We start from the raw sequence: 22,312 nt of genomic DNA, 5'->3' as shown, positions 1-22,312 counted from the left end.
GGAGTAATTTTGTCATTACTGCAGGACCCGATTGTCAAAAACAAAGCCTTTCCCACTGTAAAGGTGTATTTGGCGGTGATCGCTGCCTGTCACGTTGGCTTTGGGGATAAGTCGGCCAGTCAGCACCCGCTGATATGCCGGTTTATGAAGGGGCACGTAGGCTCCTCCCCGTGTCCAGATCTCTGGTGGGATCTGGCGGTGGTTTTGGAGGGACTTAAACGTCCTCCTTTTGAACCACTGGAGGAGGTGGGCCTGAAGTTCACCTCTCTTAAGGCTGTCTAGTTACTAGCTCTGGCTTCGGCCAAGAGGGTCGGTGACATCCATGCGCTCTTGGTTCATCCATTGTGCGCTCAGCTTTTCCCAGGTGATGCGAAGATCATCCTGAGACCCAACTCGGCTTTTGTGCCGAAGGTTGTGGGCTGGTGTTCTCCCATTGACCTTTTGGCCTTTTCTGCCTCACAGGGTGAGCAGCGGCCGAATGTGTTATGTCCAGTTCGTGCAATTCGTACTTATCTAGACAAAGGGCCTCCGGAGATGCGATCAGCTGTTTGTCTCCTGGGCCAATCCCCGCAAATGGAAGCCTGTTACTAAGTAACGCCTGTCACATTGGGTGGTGCTGCAGCCACCTAAGGGTCTGCGTGCACACTCGACTCGAGATCTTGCCACATCTTGGGCTTTGCTCAGGGGAGTGTCTGTTCAGGACATGTGTGGCGGAGAATTGGACCTCGCCCCTCACGTTTGTCTGTTTTTACATGCTGGACGTTTCCGCCCCATGCTTGGCATAGGCGGTTTTGCTGTCCTGATGTGATCAGACTTCTGCCCTGGGGTCTAGTCCCGCTCGATAAGCATGTCTGCACTACGGGAGTTTTCATATCTTATAGTGAGACATCTCATGAAATATTATGAAATAGAACGTTGGGTTATGTATACAACCTCGGTTCTAGAGTAATATGAGTGAGATGTCTCACCAGATTACCCTTCTTGCTCGAACTACGAGAAGAAGTGCTTGTATTGAATGGTGCGCGTCTGTCCCGTTCTCCTTTTATAGAAGGTGGGTCTCCCCTCCCAGACGGACGCGCTTCACCGGCCAATCAGGATTGGCAGATTGAAATAAATGCTTCTGAGGAATGCAGACAGAGGAGGTTGCATCCCATAGTGAGACATCTCACTCATATTACTCATAGAACCGGGGTTATATACATAACCCTATGATTTCCACCTTTATTATTTTAGCAATGCTAATAAAAACTGTCCCTGATCAACTCCTTATTCTACGGCCTTGGGTCAGTGATATGCATGTGGTCGATCTGTGTTAACATTTAAATATATTCCTGGAAAAGCCATAAATTGAAGGTAATATAATGACAATATGAGAACCTGGCAGTGAAATTCTGCACTGTTAAACACTGTGCACACAAAGCCTGGAGCAGAAACACTCCTCTTTAGTGACGTTTAGGTCCGACGGCAATCTTTAGTTTTCCACACGCTGAAAAGCAAACAGCTGCTTTCTGTTTAGATTCTGGATAGAAACGAATTAGAGGCAAGAGCTGAACTAACAAACGTCTGTGTGACTGACTGATGAATAGAAGGTACATACACACAGCCATGGTCTGGTTATGAATTGAGTTTTAATGATAATTTAGCTTTACAGTTTGCTCCACTGCACATTTGTGTACTGAATAGGTTTTTTTTAGTCCTGTTATGTTGCCTGACACTTAAAAAAAACAGTGATATAATAAAGCCACAATAGAACAGCTGCTTAAACCATATTTGTGGGAAGTGACAGTGATGCCGTTACATAATATTTTTGTGATACCCTCTATTACAGGTGTTGATCACACTTTATTGTTGCACCACACTTACTTTACACTATGATTTGATTTTATTGAATAACCTTTTGTTAGCACAAGTCTTTTTTCAATATTTGACTGGTAATCATAGTCAATGCAAATATGTCAATTAATTGTCTGCGATGGACTGGCACCTTGTCCAGGGTGTAACCTTGCCTAACGCCCATTGAGAGCTGGAGATGGGCATCAGCAGAACCCCGTGATTCTGGAAAAAGGAAGAAGTGGGTCAGAAAATGGATGGACGGTAATTCATTGTATGTTGCTGTTTCAGGTCATCCTTAATAATTCATAGAAATCAATCAACTTTTTGTACTGGAATTTAATTTTTTTTTTTAAATTAACAATGCAAAAAAATATCTTGTATAAGAATAAAGAGTAATGAAGGAAACACTTCTGACTATAATAACTTAGAGCTGCTGGTGACGATGGCCAACATCTTTTAAAGCTGTGCCTGTATTTCATCCAAAAGTTGTTCTCATTCTCTACTGATGCCATTGTGACCCATTGAACACCGACAGAGACATTTCTGCTGTTTTCTCAAATTGAAAGTTGTGCTAAAAATGATGGCAGATGTTGATATTGTGGCTTTTCCCGGAAACACTGGAAAACAGCCGAAATCGAAGTGCCGTCGTATTAGAGAACACGTTGAACAAACCAGAACAAAAAATGGTGTCAAGCGAATCACCATCCTCCTCATATGGTGAAGAAACTCAAGAAATTGTGGTAAGAATGAACTAAAAACACTTCCTAAACAAAGTTTTCCACTTTTACTTTCTTCTACGGGTTTCCCAATCCCACAATGTAATGCACAAAACTTTTCCGAAGTTGAAGTCAAATGACTGTAGGGCCTCCGATTTTCCGTTCCAAAATTTTCCCAATTCTATTTCAGGGTTTTCACGTTATACTTTTCCGCTTCCTTTCGGTGTTTTTTTGGCGTCACTGACTATAAAGCTGAAAATGTACCAAACCTGCTGATTAGGGTTAATATATTACTGTTATTAATTGTACGTTTTATATGCTTCAAACGATTAACAAAATTGGGATGATTACATGGCAATCGCGCAAGATTACATCACAAGAGCGACGTTAGCCACACTGCCTTCAGCCTCTCGTTTAATGGGAGAAATACAATGGAAATGTGTGAGATGGTCCCAGCACATTATTTCTGAAACCTTTAATTACTGCCAACCGGCAAATCACCCTCACATCTAGCATGAAACCTTGCACAGCCATGTGATTGATCACCAATTCCACTAAAACATCAACTGTTAAATCTGTCGATATACTAGTGCCTTGAAAGCAAAGCAATAATCTTTGATGCAGATAATAAAAAACTTGCAAGCATCAATTTCAACTTTTGAGAGTAAATTATTTAGTTTTCTCAGTGATCTGAGGCTTACACTGTCTTTTATCTCTCATAAAGCAGATCTGTCTTCTAACTTAGCCCAGTTTAAAATTATATACTTGAGTATAGCGTAACTCATGTAAGCAGTTTCTTGGGCCAGGTATGCAGCATGAATCTGAGGATGTTGAGTCTTCGTCAGCACTGTGCCAGATGGCCAGCTGGGGACTAAACACTACTTATTCTGCTGAGGGTGAACCAGAATGCTCATCGAGCCAAATTGGAGAACACAACAGCTTTTAAAGCAAAGAACCAGATGGTAGTATATTATCAGAGCCCCGAGATGCCTGTTATTTTGCATGAGACACTAGACAAGCCTGCATTTGCATTTAGAGCGCTGCCCAAAAGGCTGTCCAGTCCACACATAGTTTAAATACCAACCTGTAGCTTGTTGAAATGATAACGTTGAAACATTTCCTGTTGGAGGTTGTTGGCTCTGAGCTAAGCACATGTACCTGACATTGTAGCACCCATCTGATATGTGCTTGTAACTGTATCAGCCCTGAGGAGTCCGATAACAAGGTAGGATTTCAAGCTGGGCCTGAAGATGGTGTACCCATGTACGTTTTTTGCTTGGCTGTTGAATGTAATTTACTGGCCACATTGGGTTTTTTGTTGAACACCCTGTTCACTTTTCTTATCTGCCCTTTGAGAACAGAAGCTGAAGTTTGCACCTTTGCCTTGTGATGCTTGAACACTGCATTTCTACAATGTCCCGCTACATTTAAACCTCTCTGCTACAGAGAAATAATTACTTTGTCACCCACTGAGTCTCTCCATTTTGTTGCTGCACGGACTTGAGTAAGTAGGAGTCTGAAATTAAACTAATGTATTACTCCTTTACTTTTTAACCTCGAGCCCCTGCTGTTTTTAATAAACGGGGCTTTAAATGGTGTAGTTGTGTCTGTCCCTTCAGGCTCTCACAACTGTTTGGTTTGGTTATTGTAGCAAAGAACATTTACATTTGTTGTTAAATTTATCAAAAACATGTAATGTAATTAGTTTTTAATTTGGGGACGTTTAAAAAAAAAAAGAAAAAAATGGAATGGGTATAATTATCAACAGGAAAATATGCAGCTCCATCTTTTTTTGAAATTCTTTCACAATATGATATTGGAGGACCCCCACCACCCCCAGTTCAATTTTTTCAATTTCAGTGTTGGAGGTTTTCTAAAGCTTGGGGTGAAAAAGTCACTCGTGTCAGAAAAACAACTTGTTCTCTGACAAAATAAAAAATACAAATATTGAGGTAATCCTATTTATTTATCCTAAAAATTTTAATATTGTCTAGATTCAGCCGTCTGATTTCAAAAGCATTTTGGTCAACGTAATCTGAAAAGTGAAGCTTTGACTTAGTTATTTTAGCATCTCTGATTGTAAACTGCTTGTGTTTCAAATGTAATATTGTTGCTTTAGGAAACGTATATCCCAGCTTAAGGTTTTAAGGTTTTAAAGTCTGACCCAACTGAAGTAGTTTTTTTTTTTTTTTTTAACTAACCCCCCAACCCACTTTTTTCTGCTTATAAACAAGTGCTGTTGATTGATTGTTGTCCAACTCTTGATATTTTAGTCAAAGTATTGCAATTTAACATATTTTGTTGTAAAAATATAAGAGTGACTGCCCTCTATAGGTTGAAACTTGGCTACTACAATACAATTTGGCTATTGGCTGATAATGGTGGTTTGTGACGTTTTGGTGGCTTCTTGCATCACAAACCACCACTGTTAGGTTCTATAAAAGACTAGCACTTGTCAACTCTGCAATCCGGTGCGAGTTGGTTGGATTGAGAAAATTGTGAATAAAGAGGTATAGTGAGGATTGAGTAGCTAGTTACTCAACCGGTGTGACAAGCATAGATTGTTCTTTGGAGATTTTATTTATATATGCATTTTATATTATATATATATATATATATATTACAGCCAAGACCTCAGAATTTAATTTCTTTTTCACAAACGCATGAATTCTTAAGCTGACAGATGACTATTTATGCAAAAATATTTTATGAGTAAATGTGTACCAAATCGGTTCCATTTGAGTGTGTTGATAGTTTCACAATATCATGATGATGATCTGTGTATTTTGGAGCTTTGTAGTTTTTTGTCTGAGATTACATTGATGTTTAAAGAAGAGAATGAACCTGACCTGCCTTGTTTATTTTTTTGTTTGACATCTTTTTTTTATTTATTGTAATTCTTAAAGGGTTTTACTTTAGGACTCCGACAATCTTTACTTCCTTGTTGTCAAGAAAGGCTGCAACTGATCATTCTATCTTGGCTGGATTAAGAGAATTGAGAAAACCCAAGCTATTAATCTGGGTTTGATTAGAATGCCTGCCTGGATACAGCAGAGTGCAGAGCACTTCTCCACGCAGTGACGCTGACTAACAACAGACGGCGGTGCTGATTTCCTGACACATACACTCACACACACTAGCAGAGGCAGTGATAGACCCGATGCAGAGCAGATCAGAGTAGTGTAGAGGAGAGGATCATTGTTTTCCTTTGCAATGCAGGGTGTGTCCCTCCGTCAGCAGCTCCTGTGTCCCCCTGCCCTTCGTCTCCTCCTCCTCCTCCTCCCGGGTGTCCTGTTGCCAGGAATGAGCCCTCTAGAGCAGCAATGACGCGAGATTAGGGTTCTGGGAGCGAACCCCCACCAGAGGACTGACTCTCTGTAAGAAACTAAAGCGTTCATGGTGAGTGAGCTTGTCTGTGCTTGTCAGCTAGAATCAGAGGACACTGACCTTCCTTGGTCGGAGGAGGAGAAAGCACCGGCTCGGGTTTCACTGAACAGCCTGGTGGAGCTCGCCGCTGTCAGGGAGAACGGTGATGCTTGTGTAGCACACAGAGAAGAGGTTTTACTGATGTGTCAGAGTCACGTCTGTGTGTTTGTGTTGGAGTTTGGCCTGCGGTGTTGAGCTTGGCTCTACTAAAGCACTCGTGGGAAGGCAGAAGCACTGTCTTTTGTTTGAGTGTGTCTGTGTGTGTTGGCCTCAGCATGTCGCAGCATTTCCCAGATTTTTTTCCTGTCACATTGGAGTAAACCATGTTTTGATGCTCCTGCTGTTTTTGTATTGGCTTCCCTGTGGAGCTGCGATTCAACTGTACACGTGTCTGCTGCTCGGTGCCACTGACTTTAGAGTCCCATTAGTTCATTATTATGGACCCAGCTATTACAATAGAATGTTGCTATTGGCTTGAATGGTGGTTTCTTACATCACAAACCATCATCGTTGACTCCACCTCTCGTATAAGAACTAGCACCTGTGGAGTAGTTTGAGAGAATTACTCCACAGGTAAATTACATTTTACTTGAAGGTTTTCACATAAGGCTGACATTATGCTTTCATTCAGTGTCGTTATCTAAATTATGACACCTTTGGAGCTATGTTGGCCTTTTTTGGGTTAGGTGGAGGAATCTAGTGGGATTAGGTAGGGTTAGGGTAACGAACAACACTTAATTACTTCATGACACCTTATTCATGCTACTGACGAGTGTCATGTCATAATGACAGCGTAATGTCAGCCTTTGTGTATAAAACTTCAAGTAAAGTGTTACCGATCTGAGAAAAGAGAGGAATAGTGTGTATTGAGTTGCGAGTTAGCATAGCATACCCCACAAACATGTAATCCAAAACCTCAGCGTTTACTTACTTTTTAATAAGCCTTATTCTTTTACTCTAAGTGACCAATTCAGCTTAGGATTTTTTGCCTTTTCTTATTTAGATTTTGTTTTCCTTCTTCCTCTCATCTTCCTTGAATTGTAATATAAATCATCTAGTTAACCCTTACTGGCAGTGCCAAAGTGTTTAGTTCATGCGTCACATAAGCAAAATCAAAACTTCCCACGTGCCTTTGGCATGTCGAGCAGATAAACCATAAACTACATTTCTAAATTTTCTAGCCCCATTTTTCTGGCTGGATGAAGTTGTCTTGGACTAACCCTAAGGTTTGCTATAGTAAGAAACTGTCCTCTGTGGCCATGCAATGCAAAACAGGAGTATTAAGGGTTATCATGTGTCAAATATTAGTATTTGTAATAATAATTCATAAACAAGTTATAGTTTATACTTAATTTGTTTTTTTAAGTAATAATCATGCAATCTTTCCTAAATCCAGCAATAACAACACAGAATGGGATGATGTGTGCACTTATATAATCTCACTCACGACAGTTAATTTCATTAACTAGAATCTGACTATGTCTGGGTTACAGCATGTTCCCAGTTGCCTGGAGCTCTGCAAATGAATCAGCCATTATTGCTAGGCTAACAGCTAGCTGCTTAGCACAAACAAACAACAGATCAGCAGTGGTTCTGGCAAAGTGTACCCAGGGCATGAGTTATTTCAATGTTGGGGTTCAAATTGAGGAACCACTCCGACATAACGGAGTCGAACTTCGTAAAGATCGTTGAATTATGAACCTAGATGTTAATTTTTGATTATTTTTTTTTAAATTGATCCAGAATCAGTATATTGATCTGGATCTCCTCTAAAATGTTGTGGTGTAAGGTCTATCTTTGGATACAATTTTGTCAAAATCTGTGAAGTACTGTTGACGTAATCCTGCTAAAAGGCAAACAAACAAATATTCAGATTAGGTTCACTTTGGCTGAGGTAATACATTTATATTCTGTGAAGGTGTAGAAATATTACGACTTCCAATATTGCTGACAACATAACAGAACGCTGCAGTGGGAATGTTAGTGCTTTATTAGATGTATGAAAAGAGTGTCCGGTAACACTGTCACAAAAGTTTTATCTCAGCCATCACAGAAACCCTACACTGTCACATGAAACAATGAGAACAAGAGGCATTGGATTGTAAAATTAATTCATCTGAAGTCTCTGTTAAGGGTTTACTTTATATTGTCTTAGTTCTATAACTCTCTTTCTTGCATACACTAGCTGAGCTATTTTTGGGACTTTTTTGTGCCTCACTTTAATGGGAGACCCTGCATTGCATCTGAGCAGATGTGTGGTCTTCCACCCCTCCCCTAGCAAATCATTTTTTTTTTTCCTCTGCAGTATGCATTGAATCCCAGAGTGCACTGCTCCAGGTAACCCACTTCATTCACATGCTGCTGCTCAATCAGGTGCACAGAAGCTAAACAGCAACCTAGCCTAGTTCATGTGAAATGTTTTACTCTTTAACACAATAGTTTGTGTCTGAGAGGTATAATAGGTAGATATTATAGATACTAAGATTGTACAAAGAAGGTACAATAACGTTCACAAGCAATGCCAAACCATATTGTACACACTATACCAAATAGCAGCAGCTTTGACCTTGTTAGACAAGATTTTAGGATTTTTGTTGGTCCTTCGCCCGTCCATCCGTCTGTTAATGTGGACGCTTGTTTGCAGGATATCTCAAAAAGTTCTGAACGGATTTAAATAAAATTTGGTGAGCTGATAGACAATGTCAATTTTGGAGAGGATTTGGAAGGTATTGTTGACACAGTATCCAGAATAATTTTTTGAGCGGTTAAAACGCTGTAGGATTCTTTTGCTTGGTTAGTCCGCCTCTTTTGGGTGGTGTGAACACGTAAATGAAGTCTAGAGCGGATCAGACGGGTTAATTCTAGAGCGATTATTTTTGTCTGTCTCGGAGCGTTTACAATTGAAGCATCGAACGATGAGGAGAGGCATGAACACCCACCGCTCTCAGAGCAGATTAAACACAGGAAGTATCGGCGATGACATACAGCACACGGGATGGTGGAAGAGCCGGGCTTTGAAACTACTAAAAACACAGCAACTTGTTGCTGCTTCATTGTTGAATGTTGTGAAAGTACAAACAAAGGAGGCAGAAGTTCCTGTGCATTGTTAAGCTCTCGCTTTGACCCATTGTTGAGTAGGGGTGGGAACCTCTGGGTACCTCACGATACGATGCGATACACAATAATGATTATCTCACGATTTGATAACACTGTGATTATCGATATATTGGTCAGAATGCAATCTACGATAATTTAGGACAAGAAAAAAAAAGATTAAGTGAAAAAATTAAATTTTAATTTTATATCTCTGAAAGACAATAAATTGAAAAAGTGTCCTATGAACAGTGACACTATTTTTGTGCAACATTTCTGTCAACATGCACAATAAGTATCTCCAATAGTGCTTTCTTTAAACAAAAAAAATAGGGTATTTTTTACCATTGACACCATTATAGTGCAATATTCCAGTAAACAATATATTGGTTCCTTCAACAAACAGTGACAACATTTCTGTGAAGACCTACCTGCACATTTTAGTGAAAAAGCAGAGAAGGTTTTGAAAATAATAAAATAAATCTTAAATCAAAAAAAATATTATGTATATTTTTTTTTTTAAATCGATACTTAGCGCGAGCATATCGATGACCGATCGTGCGAAAAAATATTGCGATATATCGGCGTATCGAGATATTGTCACACTTCTATTGTTGAGAGCGTCGTCTTTGGGTTTCTGTTTTTCTGCAAAGAGAATTCTCTACTGCAGTAACGCCGCCCTCAAGTGGTTCACTATGTAAAACAACCAGAGGCTGTTTAGAACAGATCAGAAATTGCGCTCTTAACGCAAACCGAGCCAAACCAAGCTGATAAATTGAAAATGAAAATTGTCACCACTTTGTCTGTAAATCTGTGAATGGGTTTGGTCCAGAATACATCAGTGACATTTTAGTCAGGTATGAACCCAGCAGGTCTCTCAAGTCTATGGGCACTGGTCAGATAGTGAAGCCCAGAGCTCACAGTTAACATGGTGATGCTGCTTTTAGTTGTTATGCTGCAAAGAAGTGGAACAAACTGCCAACAGAACTGAAGTCAGCCTCACGAGAGCATTTTAAATCAGAGTTAAAGACGCTCTTTATCTACTGCGTATGACTGAGAGGGAGTTTTTTGGTCATGTTGTTGATGTAATGAGTTTGTTGATGATTTTAAATGTTTTTACAGATGATTTTAAGTGTTTTTGCTGCTGAATGTAATGTTCTTATTGCTTTTTAATGTTTTCTGTTGCATTTTTAGATAATGTAAAGCACATTGAGTTGCCTTGTGTATGAAATACGCCATACAAATTTTGCCATGCCTTCCCTTGCCTTGGGACTAAACCTGTGTGACTGCATCCTTAGTTGTAGCGTTTGAGTGTGATTTAGTAGTTCCTTTTTGGTTACTTTCTTAAAAGCTAAAAATTCTGTTACTGTTAAAAATTCTGTTACTAAACTAAACTACTATTTTTACCACTTAAACTTTATTTGGTTGTGTGTATTCTGCTTTGTCATCATTCGCATGTTAGCATGTAGCAAAACATTTTACAGCCTGAAAGCTAGCATGGGAGCTACTTATTTTAAAAGTTTTTGCAGCAGTATTATATTTAAAGCCACTTTTAGTTAATTAAGTCTCAAAATAAATATCCTCTCAACTTGGTATTTTATTAACACTAAAGCTACTTTTAGTTATGTGTAATCTGATTTGTCATTGTTCGCATGTCATCCATTGTACAGCCTGAGAAAGATCAATCACGGGAGCAACTTTTTAAACTTGTTTATTAATGGTACGATATTTGAAGCCACTATTAGGTTAATTAAGTCTCAAACTAAATATTGTTTTATCTCATTTATAATTACACATGTATATTTAATCTTAGCATTTTAATGGCTTGCTTAAACTGAAATCTAATATAATTTGATTAGCTTTACTTGCCATGTAGCGGCAATAGAAACCAGGCACTGATACAAAAGAGGCAGATTAATTAATACATGAGCTTTATCACATTAGTTGTGATCCATTAGTTGATCCATGTGAACAGCCATGCAGTAGAACCAGGTTAGGCTGATCCTGCATTATTACTCAGCACACTGCAGGCCATTTTAGACCCTCTGTGGGTGTATCTGTGCTTCTATTACCCTCGACTTATTTAGTGCAGCTTAATTCACTCTGTCAAACCTTTTTAAGGTCTTTCCTTACATTTTGTGCTAATCTAGTGTTGCACTTAACTCCACAGGCCCACTAAATTAAGAAGGAATTTAAGGAATTTTATTTTCTACAATCACACGTTTACTGTTAGCTGTTGAAGTATAAAAACAAATGTTTAATCTGATACAAGTTTATAAAAAATCGTACAAATCAAAAATAATGCTTTCATGCAAGAATACATTTGCATGAATAAAACATGCATAGTAGTGACGACGAGATTGCTCTACATGTAGAGGTAACCATTGTCTACATGTAGACATAATGAGAGAAAAAAAACAGAATATCCTGAAAGTGCCAAATGACAATTTTTTTTTTTTTCTCTCTTCTTTCCCTCACATGTACACAAGGTGATGTAGCAAAACGATTATAAATGCACACAATTATTTAAATTTAGAATCAGAATACTTTATTCATCCTCGAGGAGAAATTTGGTTAATTCTATTGTAAAAGTAAAGTAAGCCAGTATTATTCTTATAACACCAGCTTACTTTTTTTGTCTTTTAATATGGAATCATTTTATGGCTCGTGCATCTCACAGTCCACTAAGTCAGGGATTCCCAACCTTGGGGTCGCAAGACACTGGGCGGGGGTCGCCAGATGCCTTCAAGAAACTAAGAATCTTTTTTTTTTTTTTTTTTAACAATTTTAGCCCTTTTTTCCTTCTCTTTTTTTTTTTTAGACAATTTTTCTGCAACAACAGCAAACTTACCATATTTTAACCTATTTTCATCACTTTTTCTTGCCATATTTTTTGCTCCTTTTAATGCATTTTTGCTACATTTCTGCCACTTCCCTATCACATTTCATTGCCTTTTCTGAACATTTTTTTCCACTTTCTAGACATTTTCAGCACTTTTAAACCATTTCCCCAACTTTTCCACCTAATGTCACATATGTTGACCCATTATTGTCACTTTTAACCTCTTTTCACCAGTTTTCATGCTTATTTTTTTTTTTTACAATTTAACCACATTCACGATTTATCATGCCATTTGTTCCTACTTAACAGTTTAAACAAATTGTTCCTACTTTTTTGCCACCTTTAAGCCAATATGGACACTTTGAATGGTTTTTTTTTTTTTACCACTTTTCTGTCTGTTTTTGGCCACTCTAATTTGCAACTTTTAACCAATTTCACATTTCACCACCTTTTCCACCATTTTTGGTCGCATCTTTAAGATAATTATGTACTATGAAGCAAATAATAATACACTTCCTGGATAACAGTGGATTTTATTCAGATCAATAAATAAATGTGGTTCAACCACCCTCAGATACTGTGGGGGTCCCTGGTCTCTTGATTCTTTATTTTGGGAGTTGCGGGCTGAAAAGGTTGAGAATTGCTGTACTAAGCCTTAGAAATACAAAGTGACAATTTTTAGAGAATATCCACACTGAGTGAACACCCCAGGGGCCCTGCTGTCCTCACCTATCTCTAAATATAACTGTCACCAACCAGAAAAGCAAGTTTAAAGTTAACATTCGTTATTTGTCTTTGTTGTGCTTGCTTTATTTAATTTGAAGGAATATGAAACTAAAAGTGGCAGAGCTGGACCCGACAACCCCACGTCTCCCAGGCAGAGTGCGAGGAAGAACCTGGACTTCGAGCCCCTTTCCACCACCGCCCTGATCCTGGAGGACAGGCCTGCGTACGTAGATGTACATCAATCAATCAATCAGTCTGTCAGTGCATAGCTTTGCTCTATTTATGCTCTGTCATTAGACCTCATTCACCATTGTTTAGGCTCTGGCTGTATGCGCTGCTGAAAGTTTTATGAGCCTCCCTGAGCCGGGCTCCATTACAGAAACATTCTTTTGTGAGTGGAAACGGAGATGGATACAATGTGGGATAATTCTGTCAGAAATTTGGGGCTCCAGCCAGGAGATGATCCTGTTTTCGAGGAAACAATCGAGGGATATCAGACCGCACTGCTGCTGCTGGACTGGGAATACTGGGAACGCAGCTATCCTCTTATCCATGTCTAGATCATTCAGGGTGAAAAAAGACAATTAAATGTATTTTTTTAATCTATCTAGTAAAGAATATGCAAAGGAAATATTTCGGACCAAATTAATTTAAGGATCACTTCTGTAAAATTGGTTTTTGGTGAACGTAGTTTAGCAACTAATTCGAATTCAGGGTAGGTATCCCAGGATTTCCAGTAAAGTGTCTCAATCTGATACTAATCTCAGAAATTGGTCCGATATGAGCAAACAAATTCTATAATGATATCGGCCTGCATCTAAAATCCCTGATACAAGCAGTCCACTGGACTTTCCACTTCAGCACTTTTATCAAGCAGCGGACACAATTAAAAACTGATAGTAAAAAACTAAATAAATATATATATTTATAACTGAAGTTAACTTGAATTATAATTTTTCACTTTTAAGAATATAATTACAGGGTTCTCTGTTAAGCGTAGGGGGCCCCGACTTCACCTGAGGACCCCTGCAGCCACTTGGCTGCCCCCCATGTTGCCTGTGTGCATCCTCTTCTTTGTAACCCATAATTACTGTCCAATATAAACAGTGTTGCTTCAACCGGACGTAGCGTGTAGTGCCACATAAAGCTGCTCGACATGTTTACTCGCAATAGATCATTCTACATGCGCGTACACAGATGTGAATAGTGTCAGGTTGAAATGGGTTCGGGCTTAAAGAGACATCGGCTTTATTCGGGTCAGACCTGTCCATAACAGTCCCAATGTTACTGCGGGTCCCACATAATACCTCATTTAAATTCGAAAAGCGCCTCTTGGTCTTTTGAATAAAATGTTATTTCTTGTCTTTACAGTGTGTGTGAGTATTTATTAATGGAGGACCTAATATATAATATAGACATTTTGTCACGGTCATTAAATCGCAACCCACTTTTTTTTGAAAATATATCTCTTTTTTTAAACAAACATATACATTTTCCTGTGCAACATGCATTTTTACAGCATGCCTGTCAAATGAAGGTTTCTTTCAAAAGGAAAGACAAATCCAACATGAGAGACATTAAGTATTTATTTATTTTTGACTGTGACCCACCCAGTACAGGTCTGCGACCCACTTCTGAGTCCCGACCCACTAGTTGAGAATTGCTGATATAAACTGTATTTATATATATCATCATCATGACCTTTCACCAATTCAACAAATAACTTTTGGCTTTAAAGTAAGGCCGGAAGAAAGAAATATTAAATAAAAAAATTAAAAAAAACTTTAGCTTCACTTCACAAAATGTAGCCCTCAGGAAGGTATACATTTCAATTTTTTGGGGGGAGGGATTCCCCTGGATCCCCCGACAACACTTGTGCACCACTCGATCCTCCTACGCTGTGAAAATCTTTGGTTAGAACCCTGAATTAGTTTGTGTTGGTTTTGAGGTTATTGTTCAGAGTCTTCTAATTTATTTATTTTGTTCTTATTTTATTCAATTGTAGAATATTTCCATGTTTAAGGTTAAATTGTATCTAAACGTTAATAATAATGGGTCAGTTTTTTCTCGTATCTACATAAAAGTATGTATGATTCATGCTGATATCGTATCAATATCGAAGCAATAGGAAGAAAGCCCTAATACAAATATAAAGTGTAGAGGCTAACGGAATTGCCTGCATCATGGTATTTGTCTTGCAATCCTTCTGCACATGCCTTTTCATTATTTAAACGAATAATACGCACTCGCCCTGAGATAGGCCTGTTTATTTTTCTAGCATCCCTTTTTGTACCACAGGAAAACTTCCACGTATGACAGTTCCTAATCGCGCGCGCGTGTGTGTGTGTGTGTGTGTGTGTGTGTGTGTGTGTGTGTGTGTGTGTGTGTGTGTGTGTGTGTGTGTGTGTGTGTGTGTGTGTGTGTGTGTGTGTGTGTGTGTGTGTGTGTGTGTGTGTGTGTGTGTGTGTGTGTGTGTGTGTGTGTGTGTGTGTGTGTGTGTAACAGTAATCTGCCTGCCAAGCCTGCTGAGGAGGCGCAGAAGCACAGACAGCAGTATGAGGAGATGGTGGCCCAGGCCAAGAAGAGAGGTGAGCGTTTCCCAACACGTGCGTGTTCAAGCCTGATTCTGCTTTGACGCCTTTTGACTTCTTGTGTTCTGTGCAGAGCTGAAGGAAGCCCAGAAAAGGAGGAAGCAGCTGGAAGACCGCTGTAAGCTGGAGGAGAGCATCGGCTCAGCAGCACAAACGTGGAACCAGGACATCTTACCTAACTGGAGCGCCATGTGAGTGCAGGGAGATGGCACACTAAATACACACAGAATGTACACAAAAATAGTGATCAATCACACATTGAACGAGTATTTGAAAATTTCTATGTGAGTTAATAGGCCACAAGTTTAACTGGAAACCTCAAGTGAATCAAGTCAGATTCAAAATCTGAAGATGTATTGGGGTGTTGAACAAAGTAAGACACTTTTTAACCTCAAGTCAATGAATATCAGAGTGTAGACTGTGTTTGCTCTGACTGGCCAATAAATTAAACCAAACACTAGAAATAATTTCAAGTGTTCATTCGAGTTTAATGGTGTTAAATGGTGAGAAAATGTTTGTATGATATCTATATTACATACTGAATGTATTCTGTATATTAACATTTTAGGCAATTTTTCAGAGCTTTTGCACTCAGTGTTGTTAGCCATGACTGCCACCTTGTGGTGGTTTTTGTGCTAACAGTCTTGGATTTTTGCATGTCACACATGAGCAGGCGCACGTCTCGGAGAGTGAGGGACCTTTGGTGGCAGGGCATCCCCCCCAGTGTCAGAGGCAAGGTTTGGAGCCTGGCAGTGGGCAACGACCTCAACATCACCCACGGTACGACAGTGATGGAACAGCACTTCTCAGTCTGTGATTTACACTGAAATCACGCGAGATTATGTCACCACACTGTTAGACCCTCAGCCACTTGCTTAACAAGAAAAATACCATCAACATGTGTGACATGGTCTCAAAACACTACTTGTGAAACCTTTAATTACCGCCAACCTTCGAGTCACCCTCCAATTTTGCACAGTCGAGTTATTGTAGATGCTTCTGCTGTGACGTGTCACCAGGTAAAATGATCACCAGTTCAGCTACTACACCAACAGCCAGGCTTGGGGTCAATTATAATTGTAATTGGGGAATTGATAATTAATTACAAATATGGCGTAATTGTACTTGCAATTGTAATTTTAAAAACAGTTGCCATCTTAATGAAATTGTAATGAAGCTTAGATAATTGACTTTGTAATTGTCATTGCCATGAAAATGCAAAAAAAATGGTCAATTTAACACTAATCTGGGGAATCATATTACAGTTTTATGTACCGTTCTACACATATGTAGTTAATCATTATTAAAATGTCTTATATCAAGCTTTACCATTTTACATTTTTAAAAAAGGCTCTCATGCCCACACCAAACCTTTGTTTTCATTGATTATTTAGCCTAACAAGGTAACCAATAGATAGGAAGGAAATTAGATTATGCATATTTGTTTTTAGTGTATTTTATAGCTGATATAGGAGCCGTTATCATAATAGATGCTGACAGAAAGCTAACACAGGAGAAAGGTTGACTTTTATTAGGTTAGTTATTTCAGGCTCAGTAATTGTGCTTAATTGTAATTGAACTTTAGCAATTGAGAACATAATTGTACAGTGCATACGGAAAGTATTCCCAGCGCTTCGCTTTTCCCACATTTCATCATGTGACAGCCTTGTTCTAAAAGGGATTAAATTCACTTTTTTCCTCAAAATTCTACACATAATACCCCATAATGACAACTTAAAAACGTTTGAGATTTTTGGCAAATGTATTAAAAATAAAAAACGAAGAAATCACTTGTACATCAAGCTCAAAATTGAGCTGAGGTGCATTCTGTTTCCACTGATCATCCTTGAGATGTTTCTACAGCCTAATTGGAGTCCACCCGTGTTAAATTCAGTTGATTGGACATGATTTGGATAGGCACACACCTGTCTATATAAGGTCCCACAGTTAACAGTGTATGTCAGACCACAAAACAAGCATGAAGTCGAAGGAATTGTCTGTAGACCTCCGAGACAGGATTGTCTCAAGGCACTGGATTGGGGAAGGGTACAGAAAAGTCTCTGCCGCTTTAAAGGTCCCAATGAGCACAGTGGCCTGCATCATCTGTAAATGGAAGAAGTTTGGAACCACCAGGACTCTTCCTAGAGCTGGCCGTCCCTCTAAACTGAGTGATCGCGGAAGAAGGGCTTTAGTGAGGGAGGTGACTAACAACCCGATGGTCACTCTGACAGAGCTCCAGGTTTCCTCTGTGGAGAGAGGAGAGCCTTTCAGCAGGACGACCATCGCTGCAGCACTCCACCAATCAGGCCGGTATGGTAGAGTGGCCAGACGGAAGCCACTCCTTAGTAAAAGGCACATGGCAGCCTGCCTTGAGTTGGCCAAAAGGCACCTGAAAGACTCTCAGACCATGAGAAACAAAATTCTCTGGTCTGATGAGACAAAGATTGAACTCTTTGGCGTGAATGCCAAGCGTTGTTTTTGGAGGACACCAGGCACCGCTCATCACCTGGCCAATACCATCCCTACAGGGAAGCATGGTGGTGGCAGCATCATGCTGTGGGGATGTTTTTCAGCAGCAGGGACCAGTAGACTAGTCAAGATTGAGGGAAAAATGAATGCAGTAATGTATAGAAACATCCTGGATGAAAACCTGGTCCAGAGCACTCTTGACCTCAGACTGGGGCGACGGTTTATCTTTCAACAGGACAACGACCCTAAGTACACAGCCAAGATATCGAAGGAGTGGCTTCAGGACAACTCTGAGAATGTCCTAGAGTGGCCCAGCCAGAGCCCAGACTTCAATCCCATTGAACATCTCTGGAGGGATCTGAAAACGCTCCCCATCCAACCTGATGGAGGTCGAGAGGTTCTGTAAAGAGGAATGGGCCAAAGTGGCCACAGACAGATGTGCCAAGCTTGTGGCTTCACATTCCAAAAGACTTGAGGCCGTAATTGCTGCCAAAGGTGCCACAACAAAGTACTGAGCAAAGGCTGTGAATACTTATGTTCATGTTATATTTTCATTCTTTATTTCTAATAAATTTGCAAACATTTGAAAAAAAATGTTTTTCATGTTGTAATTATGGGGTGTTGTGTGTAGAATTTTGAGGAAAAAAATGAATTGAATCCCTTTTGGAATAAGGCTGTAACATGATGAAATGTGGGAAAAGCAAAGCCCTGTGAATACTTTCCGTATGCGCTGTAACTGCAAAATGTAATTGACCCCAACCTTGCCAACAGCTAAACCCGTCTTTGTACCAGAGCCTTTTAGATTTCAATCATCTGAATTACTTAATCATCACAACACATTAACAACATGCTTGAGATGAAGCTCTGCGTTCATTTTCAGTCACAGGATAACACGATGACTAGTAAAACTGTAACACAAAGCACAAGATTTAAAACAAGTTTATATTACATATTTGCCAGTTTGCTACACATTCATTCACCTGTTTTCTGGTGAAAAGTAGCCTGTAAATGTGTGATATTGTCCCAAAACGTGCATGCAAGGCATTTCCTTGTCATGTTGTGGCCTGATTTTATGTATAGAGAAAGGGGGAAAAATCTGTTTCACGCGATCACGGAAAATTGGAGGCCCTACACAAACATTATTTTGTACCACATAGGATTCATATTTGAGATTTAGCTACAAAACAATTGCTGTACTAACGTACTACTCATATCAAGTTTGACGTCAACATTAGTGTGTAGTGAGTTCACATTAGATTGTATGGAAAGATTGAGTATCTGAGAAATACCCAGATGTATACTATATTGGGACATTTTTGCATGGTGATAATTTATGTTTCCTCTGTTATTTTTACTTTGTCCTGCTGGCCGAATTGGATGCTCTAAAGCAGTGGTTCTTAAACTTGTTTGTCCGTCTACAACATTTTACTCAGAATACTATGAAAAAACTACTATAGATCATAATGATGGAATGAATGAGTGATAACACACATTTTAAAGAATTTTATTTTGATAATAAGTGGAAAGAAACAGTATTTAGTGCCTCCTGAGTAGATGTAGAGGTTTTATTATTTCTGGTTATCTCCCACCTGATGTGTGACTATAGCTGAATTTTTTTCATTTCATGTTCTAATCAAGATCATTTATATCATAATTTTTTGAGTTATTGTCATTTTGTGTATTGTTGGTAATATTTGAATTATTATCTCTGTCTGTGCGTTTTTAGTGTTGTTTGGTTGTTTCCCTGTTATTCTTGTGTATTTTGTAGTGATCTTGTGTTTTTTTTCTCTTAGTGCATGTATTTTTGGTGTCATTTTGTGCATTTGTTGTTTGTTTTTTTTATTATTCAGTATATTTTTATTTTTTGTCTTTTTTGTTGTCTTTTTGTGAGTTGCTGGTAATAGTATGATTATTATTTTTAACTAAAAATAAACAACCTAAAACCCCGTAATTTTTATAGTTTCATTTGTTAATTTTCATCTCTCTCTTAAGTACCTCTTGTAGTGCAATCGCCTACCCCCATTTGAGAAAACACTGCTCTAAAAGGCCGGATTTGGCCCCCGGGGCTTGAGTTTGACACATGGTTTAGTGTATGGTTTGGCCATTAGAGGGCAGCACAGTACACATGAACGTCAGTACATGTATGATGTGATCCAGTGTCCTGTGGTTTGTCCCTGTGCCTTCCCTTTAGAGCTGTATAACATCTGTCTGGCCCGAGCCAAAGAGAAGTGGAAGAGCATCGCTGCTCCTGCCTCAGACTCAGAACCCGATGGTATGGACATGCACAACAGTCCATTCCAGCTGCTTTTTGTGTTTCCCAACACTCTGCTGTGTGTTCCAGATGCTGGTTCTTCAGACCGGGAGTCAAGCCTGGAGTTGATCAAGCTGGACATCTCCAGAACGTTCCCCCAGCTGTGTATCTTCCAGCAGGTCCATTAACCATGTCAACCTCCACTGAAGCTCCATGAGAGAGAAACAAAGTGTTGGTGTTAAATGTAACAGTTGTTGTTCCTCAGGGCGGCCCGTATCACGATGTCCTGCACAGCATTCTGGGAGCTTACACATGTTACCGACCAGATGTGGGTTATGTGAGTCTGACACAGTATTCACACATTTCTTTGTTAGTCAGAATAAAGAGAGAGCTAAAGAGCTGAGTGGAGGTTCTTGGCTAGTCCTGAGTTAACTACACTTACTCGTGAAACATCCATCAAGTTCTCAGTCGATGTTTGCACTGAGGTTTGTTCTAGTTGTGGTTTGTTTGCAGGGACTTTGTGCACATTATGACTGACTTCCTGTTCTGACTCAAACCCTGCAGCTGGCATGCTCACATGACATTGTTTGGGGTTTTGTTTTGTTTTGTTTTCATTACATTAGTCATTGGTCAGACATGTCGGCTGCAGAAAAAAAATGTCACTTGTAAGTAAAAGTCCCTAAACACAGGTGTAAAGAGTACTGATATATCCTACTGAAGTAGAAGTACTGTTACTTAATTGAAATTGTACTCAAGTTTAAGTAAAAGTCATGCTGCGTTCACACCGGATGCGTCACCAAATGTCCGTACATCCAGATTACATACATAGTCAATGGATAGATGTGTCCCAGTCAGATGCAAAATCATTCCTGTGCGGTCCGATCCACACGTCAAGAGCGTTGGCCGTGCGCGTGCTCCCGATTTTACGCAAGAGTTGAAAATATTGAACTCCTGCGACTATTTCGCATGACGAAAGCCAATCGGAGTGTTTGTTGACGATGACGTTAGGCCGTCAACACGGAAACAGGTCTGTTCACCCATTCAACCATGGAGTAGAAGCTGTGTGTGACCACCTGGAGCTGTATGACACGGCCTTTATAACCGGGACCGGACTAGGAAGGATTTGGCGTGGAGAAGAATCAGCGAGGAGGTGGTAGTAGCAGATAAAAGTTCTTTCTGTAGCACTGAGCTAGGATAGCATTAGCCGTTAATCACACTGACTTTTTTCACTGGTCGTTTGTTTGTGAGAGTAGAAAAAGGAGCGCAGCTCCTCGCTTCAACAGGCAGTGAAACTCACTCAGTTGGATGTGTCACTGGTGGGCGGTGCTTCGCTTCAGACGTCCATATGAAGCTAATGAAGACATTTTTTGATAATGCGGACCCTGCTGTACGTTTTGTGCAGCAGATGCGTCCTGTGCCATAGAAGACACAGTCGATATGAACGCAGCATAAGGAATACATAAAATACTCAAGTACAAATTAAAAGTAGCTAAATTAAATAGCACTGAAGAGACAAAATCTTGCATAATTGAAACTGAATTTATTTTCCACAAAGGAATAAAATAAAAGGTTTGTCAAAATGTACAATTGGTTTTTAAATAAAATACACCAATGAATTAAATAAAAAAAAATATCAGGCTCTAAGTATAGCTAAATTTATGAACTCTTAACCACTTAATGTTGTTTTGGCGTCGTGCATTACGTTTAATCTGGTTGGTTGGCTATGATGGGATGCATTTGATTGTTGTCTGGTCATTTCATATTCTTGTAGTTTCACAATGTCCTTTGATCATTTAAAAAAAAAAAAAGAAGAATTTACTTATTTTAAAACGTACTTTAGTACAAGTAAAATTACTGATTTAGAAATATACTCAAAAAAGCACAAGTACCTATAAAAAGCAACTCAATTACAGTAACATGAGACGAGTACTTGTAATCCATTACTTTCACATCTGCCCTAGATACAGGATGACCCCCCTTCAGGTGGGAACAGAGGGACTTGCCTGCACAAAAACCACTTCACCCACATGGAAAGTGTGTGTGCATGGGGCAGAACACACAAGTAAACTTTCACCAATTAGAGCTCAAGATGTTCTCTTTTGTTCCAGTACATGTAAAGGAAGAACTCAACCACGTACATGAGCACAAATCTCAACCTGCTGCTGACACACAATTAGTCATGAAGATGATCTTTGAAAGGTGCAACGTTTACATTTGAGACAAGTGATGCACACGAGTTAAAAATCCTAGTTTTTTTAATATTGTTTTAACCTGCTTTCATTCCATTTACTGATGCTCGACTTAAGCCAATCAGCAGCAAGACTTAAAAAGTATTCAAACCTGTCTGTTTGTGCTGGAACAGAGA

General features: G+C 39.4%; 1 protein-coding gene across 3 annotated transcripts in view; it reads left to right on the top strand.

Annotated features, from left to right (window-relative positions):
• tbc1d14 (TBC1 domain family, member 14) overlaps positions 1–22,312 on the top strand; it is a 63,800-nt gene that overhangs the window by 27,446 nt on the left and 14,042 nt on the right. For 2 of the 3 annotated variants that reach the window (XM_028474190.1, XM_028474191.1), the window contains 7 exons: positions 12,735–12,859; positions 15,142–15,224; positions 15,301–15,418; positions 15,901–16,007; positions 19,888–19,968; positions 20,038–20,126; positions 20,213–20,284. In XM_028474190.1, the coding sequence (XP_028329991.1) occupies positions 12,735–12,859; positions 15,142–15,224; positions 15,301–15,418; positions 15,901–16,007; positions 19,888–19,968; positions 20,038–20,126; positions 20,213–20,284 (675 nt within the window). Of the gene's footprint in view, positions 1–5,589; positions 5,949–12,734; positions 12,860–15,141; positions 15,225–15,300; positions 15,419–15,900; positions 16,008–19,887; positions 19,969–20,037; positions 20,127–20,212; positions 20,285–22,312 lie in introns of those variants that run through there. The other variant, XM_028474193.1, reaches the window with a different exon arrangement.

The sequence above is a fragment of the Gouania willdenowi genome, chromosome 18 (genome assembly GCF_900634775.1).
Source record: "Gouania willdenowi chromosome 18, fGouWil2.1, whole genome shotgun sequence".
Taxonomy (NCBI): domain Eukaryota; kingdom Metazoa; phylum Chordata; class Actinopteri; order Blenniiformes; family Gobiesocidae; genus Gouania; species Gouania willdenowi.
This window is presented reverse-complemented; position numbering and strand designations above follow the sequence as displayed.